Source organism: Leuresthes tenuis, unplaced genomic scaffold (assembly GCF_036924035.1).
Source record: "Leuresthes tenuis unplaced genomic scaffold, fLeuTen1.0.hap1 SCAF_14, whole genome shotgun sequence".
Taxonomy (NCBI): Eukaryota; Metazoa; Chordata; class Actinopteri; order Atheriniformes; family Atherinopsidae; genus Leuresthes; species Leuresthes tenuis.
Genome location: NW_027325368.1, coordinates 9,434,302 through 9,443,277, shown reverse-complemented (window position 1 = coordinate 9,443,277; position 8,976 = coordinate 9,434,302). Strand labels below are relative to the sequence as shown.

The following is an 8,976-nucleotide window of genomic DNA, read 5'->3' as shown; positions in this document are numbered from 1 at the left end:
GTTGTGTTGTCAGACCCCCCCACCCCACCCCACCCCTCCTGCATGCATACTAGGACAAGGACAGTGGTCCAATTAAGGGGCCAGGTTGAACTCTTATTGTACCTCAACTGCATGTAAACGTACCGACAGACTGGCTTTGCTAATGGTAAAGGCAGACAGAAAAACATCATTAGAATGAAGACGTTTGGAGGAGAGAAGGGGACAGACACACTCCCAAGCATGCTACTTGTGTTCAAGTCTAACCTTGACACAGCTGTTTTTTATTCTGAATTGGGCTTTACTTTTACTTCCTGAGTTAATTTTGTCTTCCTTCACAATAAAAAATACTTGGTTAAAGTTAGGCATTAAATTCCTTGTTTCCAAGAAAAATATCATGATTAAAAGTTAAATTACACAAAAAAAAACGCAACTTTTTATTAATTTATAAAGGCTTTGCTTTTCCACATTCTATGGTGGCATCAATTCTGCAATAAAAGCTTGCTAAACCTTGCATGTCAAAAAATTACGCTTTACTCCTGACCAAGAGTCAGTATGTGACAAATTGGAAGTGAAAACGTGTTGCTTTTACCTGTGTAATAACACTGCAATCAGTACAATAATGCATATAAGCAGGGAACCAAGAACACAACAAAATGGTCTGTGATAGCAACAATTCAACAATCTTTAAGTCAACATATGTTCTGGTGATGCGTCACATCTTTATATCATTATCAGGTCACTGGGCCAAACTGTCCTGTGCAGAGTTTAAGGTAAACATAGGCAATAAAAATGTATTCTATTCATAACTTCAAATTTTTTATCTCTGTCAGATTTTTGTCAACTCTGTAAATTCTATGATTTGGACAAATGTTGGTTTTAAGTGCAGTAACAGCAATGAACTAGTCCACTCTGGCGGAACATTATGAGTCTAACGTATGTACAACTACTCAAATGTCACAAACATAATGTTGCTGCTGTTGTTACACCACAGTTTACAGTGTTACTACACAGATAGAAAATAACTTTTTGGTATGAGCTGTCTTTTTCATTTTCTTTTGATTTAACTTGGAAACCTAACACAACACCCGCTGGTCCATGTGATTGGGTTCCAACTTGAGGTGACAGACGTCCAAATGTCAATCTGTCAAAAAAGGTAGCAGTGGAGCAGCCATAAACATATTCCCACTGTTTCCTCCTCTCTTCGAGTTTATATTCCAATTCTTTCATCTTTTAAAAGAGTCCATGTTTGAGTCTTCTTGCAGAAGCTGAGAGCAGCATGACAAAGTGAGAGGTACACTCCTTTGGGTCATACACACGCACAATTCTTTGCAGACACATTCTGTATCGTGTGATAGCGGTTGTCATTACCCAGGAAGTAAAAGCCCCTGTCGAATGCAGTCGGTCTGCAGCAGGGTCCATTGCTAACTTTGTCCTTGCGACCCCTCTCCCTGAAGCCCGTCCGAACCATGTGCTCCATGGTCATGTCGTAGTTCTGCCGGTGGGCGGCACATTTACCGCTACAGTAGTGCAGCTCCACTGTCTCCTCACTCTTGTAGCCAAGACCCAGCTCACTCACTGTCAGCACCAGCTTCCTCAGAGAGCAAGGCTTAGGCCTGCGGGCTCTTTTAGTCCTTCTGGCCTGGTTCTTGCCTCGGGGCTGGCTCCACTTTCTCTTCTTGTCAAGCAAGGTTTCAACCACATGCTGCAGCTCGCCCTCTGTGAAGCTCTGGAGCATCTTGGAAACTGAAAGAGAGGATAAAAAACACCGAAGCATTAGTAAGAGCTGGCAAAGGGACAGACTATGAGGTTTCCTGAGAAGAATATATTTTGAGAAGAATATTCACATCAACGACAAATATCAATAGAACAGATGGTTCCCTGAGATAGCATACGGTAGTTGTCAAGATAATGAAAGTCAGGTGCTAACAGATGTGCAAAAGTTAGTTTCTATTTCTAATATCTTGATAGCTACAAACTGCTCTTATTGCCACCACCGTGGCATGAGGAATTATAATTCCATGGATCCAATTAAATGAATGCCTGTTGATGAGGCCACACAAGGAGAAAAAAATATGCTATATATCCTCATCTCTTGGAAATTATAATGCTCTCACGGAGAGCTTGTGATCTACGAGGTGTTAATTGAAAGCAGGTTGTTGTAAGACATTAAAACCCGCTCTATAAACAACAGGGTCAGGAGCTAAGTGTTCTCTGTGGAGTCTGACAACCCTTTTCACATGACACCTTATCTCCAAGCCGACATAGAAGGAAGAAAGTAACGGTTAATCTTACAGTCTGACAGGAGCGTGTTCATGTTGCTGTCTGTTGAGCGGATCTTCCGATGAGGCCCTCCTGTCTGCTGGGACAGCACTCTTGAATCCGCTGAAGAGGATAACGATGTCCTGGATGTTGACTCTGGTGACGAAGACGGTCTCAGTGAGAGTGAGGATGTGTTTGGATGTTTTGTCTTGAGTTTGAACTGTCCAATCGTGGCCATGTTTCTAATAAGGATGGTGGACAGGGCTGCACCACAGAGCACGAAGGCAAAAGTAGCACCTTTCCATAACTTCATCTTAGAATGTGGAGGAGCATTGAAACTCTGTGGAGTGAGGCAAAAATGAACAAACGTCAGAAGTGTTTAAACATTCACACCTTCAATCATGGAAACCATCCTCTCAGCTTGTCACAATAAAGCAGGCATGACAATTCTGTAATTGTTCATCTTTGTGCCGTCACATTTCTTTGACCTTCCCTTAAAGTAAAGGGCTTTTGCTTTACCACCAGTTTACTTTTTTCATTCTGCTGTCAGCTCATTTCCTCTCTGAGTGGGTTCGTGATCCCTGTGCTCAACATCCCTTGCTGACACCTGAGAATGCTGTGTGTGTTTAAGGTTGTGCTGCTGCAGCCTGCAGAGGACAGAAGCATGACTGCCGTTTCATGTTTTAACCGACTGGATGAGTCTTTCACCCTCTCACTGATAGACAGCTGCTGAAAAAGATTGTTTTGTCAAAGACACCTATGTGACATGATAATATAAACACGTTTTCTTCATCTTCTTCTTTTTTTTTCCAGAATTAAAGTACTTCGAAAGAGGGAAAATTCCTCCCTGCTTTGACAGGAATCTCCTCACCACACCTATTTGCAATCTAAAGTATGATGAGGCCTCAGTGTACACGTGTGCTTCTATATCCCTTTATGTTAGACAGCCCTTCCCTCTTTATAGGCATGGCAACACTGTGGCCACAACAACTCATTCAGAGGACTCCTGCCTCATGTTTGCAGCTGGTATTTGAGAAGTTTTTTTTAAAGCTTACTTTCTTTGTATTTTCATATCATGTCACCAGTGAGTAAAAAATTCCCCTGGAGCTGGAAATTGTAGACTGGCAGTGACTAACAGCAAATCCAGACCAGTATCACAAAGTGCTTTGCCAGACTGGACTCTGAAGTGTAGACATACAGACTATTGGACTGTTTACAGTGAGACAGAGTGTCACATATTTTTGTCTGGTTTATTGTAGAAACAAAAATCTCACATGAATATTTTCTGTGACTCTCCCGGTCCTGTAGATCACTTGAATATAACAGTTTGTTAAAAAATAGTCAAAAGTGGGAACATTTTCTCATGGGTTGAACTGTTTGCACTGGAGTAAGTTAAACAAAATAGAGAAACTATAGGCAAATTATGGTTCCCACAAAATCTGAGTGTTTTGGACACCACTGAGGGAAAATACAAACAAACTGCACAAATGAGTTGCAGTGGTATAAACAGAATATAAACAGGTATAACCGGTCCTATCAGTTAGAGCTTGACTCATCACTCATAATTCCATATGGGTTTGACGTGGTGGGAGTCTCTGCACAATAGCATTCATTTGAAAGTCAAACACATCACCTAACAACCTCTTTGACGCACAGTGTAAGTAAACCCAAAGTGGAACCGCGACCCGGCTGTATGTCTGTTGTTAGTTCTTAGTGTTGTGTTTAGCACTCAGAAATTTCCCTCTGTTTCTTTTGGTTCAACACCAACTGCTCACACCAGAAATCTTGCTGCTTACATTCTAAATGTGATAAATTCTCAATATTAAAAGAGCCAGTGCGCAGTGATATATACCCCAGGATGAGATCACTGTTTTCTTATCTCATTAATAGGTCAGTTTGGGACATTTACTCATCCTCGAAGTTAGCCCTTTCACACGGCTGCAATGCGTCAGTGTCGTCAGCTTGTTAGCTCTGTGGTTCATCTTGATAAAACAATTAACTCATCAGGAACAGATGAAGCCTCCAGTGTCTCAGTGTCACACACTGGACGAAGCTGGGTCGTCAAACACCGATCTCATGTCCCTGAAGACACTTTGATTGTCATAATTGCTCCACTCAGAAACACATTAGTCACATCTGCAGTCGATTGGCAGCAATGAAAGTGCCAGGGAGCACTCTGCAGCTTGTTCTGATGGTCACGGAAGATTAATTCACCACGGACATTTAATATCTACCTCTGGCCTCTGCTGTTGTGAACATAAATAAACAGATATTGATAGGGAGAAGGGGCACTTGTGAGGAGAAGCGCTGCTGTTTTACAGTAAACAGAGAAGAGAAGGTATAGTGGAAACCCAGAGGTTTTCCAGCAGAAGGAAAACCCATCCTCAAGCAGAGACATAAAAGCACAGATGAGTTGCAAAGACAACCAAACTAGCTCCCACACATCCTCAACATGTCTGGCAATTGCAAAAGCATCATGCAGTGATGTGCCCGTGCACGCTCCTGTGTATAGAGATGAAGGCCGGTTGAATGCATTTGGCCAAAATTGTCTATAATAGAAGAGTTGAGTGCAGGCTTCAAAGTCTTTATTTGGAAATTGTGTTCCTGTAGAGCATACGATTGACTATTATAGTACACCTGATGTTTGTTGTCAGACATATTTTACCTGGAGGACTACTAACATAGAGGAAGCAGCCCAAGCAGGTCATCAACATGTTTGAGGTGAACCATGAAAGTGAATTATTTAGCCAAGAATTCCAGTCTGTCAAAGCCATTCCCGAGACATTACGTATGCTGCAACACATGCAGCGTGCAGTTAGAGCCTGCTCCTCAACCATCAACCGAGCTGTTGTTGCGACTCAAAGATCGCATTATCTCACATGATACAATAAAATGTATGTTTTTGAGGAATAATTGGGTCAGTGGCCATGGGGCTACTAAGCTGGCAGTAATGTAATTACAGCAACATGGCACTCGTGTCCTCCCACCCCTCCGGTGCCAGAGGGAGACACTCAACAGAGCACTATAGCCCGTGGAAGATGAACTAGAGATCTGTCAAGATGGGGATAACGGGCGTCTTTGGTTAACACTTCTGAATGAAGGCAGCAGACAGGGGGCTTTCTTGTGAGCTTGCTTGGATCTCGACCAATGTGGAATGACAGCAGCGAGAGAGGATCACAGAAAGACATGAATGAAGCACTTCTTTGTGCTGGAAAAAAAGCAGATACAAACTTTTATGTTCCTTCACTCTGTAGCATTTGTTCCTATATATACCCTAAATACAGACTGTTCTGTTTCCCTCTCTGTCTCACTGTGACTCACAAGTGACTCATAAACACACACACATGCAGGAATTGCATGTTTTCACTTTTTCTAAATTATCTGACACATACGTGTTTAGATAAACTTTCTAACCTTCCATTGCTGTCCAGAAAGCTTCTCTATTTCCATACTCCAATAGCACCCCTGACTAGCCAGCTTTCATAATAACGCTACTTTTTGATATCAAGAAATCTTCACAGGTCAAAGTCTGTTTGCCAAAGCACAACCAAAGGTCTCTACCGACACAGCATTAGTGTCATGCTGTGTGTTTGAGATCTGCTCCATGTGCCCGACTGTCTCTGCATTACACTGAACCCACCATATGAGTAACTGCACTGAAAAGATAACAGCAGCACAACAAATAGTGGGAAAGGCACCTACTGTGTTGTTGCAAGAAAACAGCGTGTTTTATGGAGTCCTAGAAAGGCCCAGTCTCGTCTTTTCCCTCTTAAGAGAGCATCATGAGGCCTAGGGGCAGCTAGAGAGCGCTTGGAGAAGGTAATAGGGGACATATTCCAAAGATCAGGGCGAGATTAGCACTAATGCGTCCTGGGTTTATCTGCAGTCACGTGGATAAACACCTGGCTGCAGTGCTGGTGGCAGAGCTCAGGTCCTGCCGTGTGTGTGTGTGTGTGTCAGTGTTAATCCATCAGACACCTCAAACTCAAGGGTTAGGCCAGCATGTAGAGCCCACCGAGAGAGAACATGCGCTACCTCCTCTAAAACCTAACCTGCCCTGTCCTCAGAATGAAGGAGCAAAGCGTCAAGCTCGGTGAGTTGGATTTGTTGTGTTGGCACCAAAAGGTTGTAAAATAAAGTGGATGAGCTGAGCCCGGATTGGTTGTTCTAAATGCAGCCTCTGTTCTAATGCAACTAAAAAAGACTGTAATTTTGCTGGGCAGCCACATAAGTTGGCTCAAGCTCTGTCACTCAGTAACCAAACGATAATTAAAAGAAGGCTGTTTGTTTGTGAGAAAGCTGCTGTTGATTATTGAGAAAAAAGATCTCTGGATAATGCCAGAAATCAATTTTACGAACATTCCACAAATTGTAAACTTGATTCATGTTTCCATTCAGTCTGCTGTGCGACTAAGTAGCTTAAAAAGCTTCAATTTTATTTTGAAAGGCCTTCTATCACATCCCTCGAATTAATACAGATTAATCCAATGACACAGCGGCTCTACAAGGAAGGGCCCAATTCAAACTTGTTGCTGTTCAGGTGGCGTTGATTTAGTGTAAGGTGAACATACATTTACAGACACAGATTTGACACGGGATTTTTATGGGAACTATTAGTTGTCATATAGTTCTGATGGCACATTTAATTAGCCTATTTAACAAAGAAAAGATGGTTGGCAAGTAAACACAATCTTGCCCTCATCAATATTTGTATGAGCAAGATTTATGTTGTCTGGATACTTTCTAAAGAAGTCTATGAGCTGTTATTCTGGCTGTTAATCTTTCTATGCCAGATCCTCTTTTAGCAAAACAGCATCGCCTTTAAACCCATGTTAAACATGTCGATGCTTCTGTTTCAAAAGGTTGGCGGCCATCTGGCACACATTGAATACCACTTTGAAATGTGTGCAAGCACAAGCAAGCACAAATATCTGAAATATGAGATTTTTTACATCAGTTACATCCTATGCTTTCTGAATCTTTGTCATTTTTATGCAGTGTTTTGGGTTTTTTTCCCCATAGAAACACATGAGAATAAAAGAGGAAATTAAGGAGTGGTGGTTCAACTGTGACTTCAGCTTTAGTCATAACCAGATTTGGCAGGTTATGAAAGTTGAAAGACTCAATTGACTTTAGGCTTAACCTCGATCCGGCCTCTCGGGACACAGCTAGATACAGTATAATCTCTTCGTATGATATAGGCTTAGTGCAAAGGGATCATCACTTCAGTAAAATGCTCACAGTGAGTATTATCAAGTTTGCTCCTCTCACAACATCTCCAATTTATTGTGATCCTGATCCACCTAATCATGTAAACTGTTGGAGGTCTATCTTCATGAGATAAAGAAAAAAGATATCAATCGTAGAAAGAATGGAAGCTGAGAAAAATAATTAGATGAAATCATTGTTCATAAGTGGAGCAACTTCTGGTAAGTATTTAGTATTTAGAGAGAAATTATGCATGAAAATTAGGCAAACCACCACATTGGAAGAGTCAAAGGAAAACACCACACTGACTAAATAAACTTGTCAGTGTGATGAGGGCAAAAGAATTTTCATGCTAATTTATTTTCCTGTTTTAGTTCCAATATGGTGACATTTCCCCTTGTAATCAGTGGTAACCACTCTGCAAACATTTCGTGCAAGGCTGCGTTGCACTACTGTCATGCGGTTCCATCTTGGGCTGCTTGTTGATACAGATAATCCAATGTGTGTTTTCTGTCACTCAAGCACTTAGTGAGGCATCTCTGTCAGCAGCACACTGCAGCACCTAACGCCTTCCCACATAAGCTGCCATCTTAAACCAACAAAAGAAGATGCGCTGTCCTTACCGTTCGGCCGGCTAATCCAGACTTAGCTGCGTGGCGTCGTCTTCAGCTGACCTCCTCAGACAAGTGCTGGCTGAGTAAGTCCATCATCATCACAGACGAGGAGTGAGGGCAAGACTCCTGCTAATTCCCATGAAATAATCACAACTCCTTGCCCTGCAAGTATGGGAGGTGTCTTGACTTGATTCAGTTCCAGGATACCTTAATCTTTTGTTATATTTGCCGTTCCATAGAACTGTTTCAGGTTGCAAAGATCAGAATCAACATTACGCAGAATGTAAGCATGCGCTTTGCAGCACTCAGCTTGATCCATTCAAAAAAGGTGAGGTGGATGACTTGGCCACACTTCAAAAAACTCCTGGACACATGCTTCCCCCTACAGAACCTCTGGTCTTCTATTTCACAAACTTTAACCTAAAACAGAAGAACAGAGCATAGTTGAGGTACAGTGGCATGCAATAGACAGATCCCACAGATGCTTTAACTTTTATCCCATCTGTTGTGAAACTCACTTCCCCTCAGAGCACTTTATCTCCACAGAAGCAGCACTGATGGAAGGACAATGTATATCTCCTTACCCTCTTTCCAGCAGCAGGTCTTCTCTTCAGCTCCAGGGAAGGGAACTCTGGGTCGATAGGATGGGTTAGGGTGAGGAGGGAGAGGGTGGTTACCGTAAGTGGAGCACAGAGCTTCTTTCTGATGCCTCTGCCTGCCTCCCCCCTCAACTGTTGCTCCTCCTCCATAGTTGTGCTTGTGGGCCGAGTCGGATTACTCCTGATATGTTAATCTTCCTGGCTCTAACTCCAGGAGCACCAAAGGATGCTTTGCCCTGAGCAACAGCTTACATTCACCTTCTGCCGCAAGAGAGTCAGCCATCTTAAGCAGGCAATTGGTAATAGCCTCAATTGGG

At 42.5% G+C, this 8,976-nt stretch overlaps 1 protein-coding gene across 1 annotated transcript; it reads right to left on the bottom strand.

Moving 5' to 3' along the window:
• Window positions 1-471: 471 nt before the first annotated feature.
• On the bottom strand, window positions 472-8,579 carry LOC140268840 (uncharacterized). Its single transcript, XM_072363830.1, has 3 exons — window positions 8,070-8,579; window positions 2,272-2,578; window positions 472-1,722 (listed from the first exon to the last, which is right to left on the bottom strand). Exons 2-3 carry the CDS (start codon window positions 2,549-2,551, stop codon window positions 1,286-1,288), a joined length of 717 nt encoding a protein of 238 aa, XP_072219931.1. The 5' UTR covers window positions 2,552-2,578; window positions 8,070-8,579; the 3' UTR covers window positions 472-1,285.
• Between the last annotated feature and the right edge of the window lie 397 nt (window positions 8,580-8,976).

Bases quoted from the DNA above. Each gene is read 5' to 3' on its own strand.
- LOC140268840 (XM_072363830.1), bottom strand. From the start codon at position 2,551: ATGAAGTTATGGAAAGGTGCTACTTTTGCCTTCGTGCTCTGTGGTGCA. The intron at 1,723-2,271 runs GTAAGATTAACC...CCTCTCTTTCAG, and splicing joins GAACACGCTCCTGTCAGACT to TTTCCAAGATGCTCCAGAGC.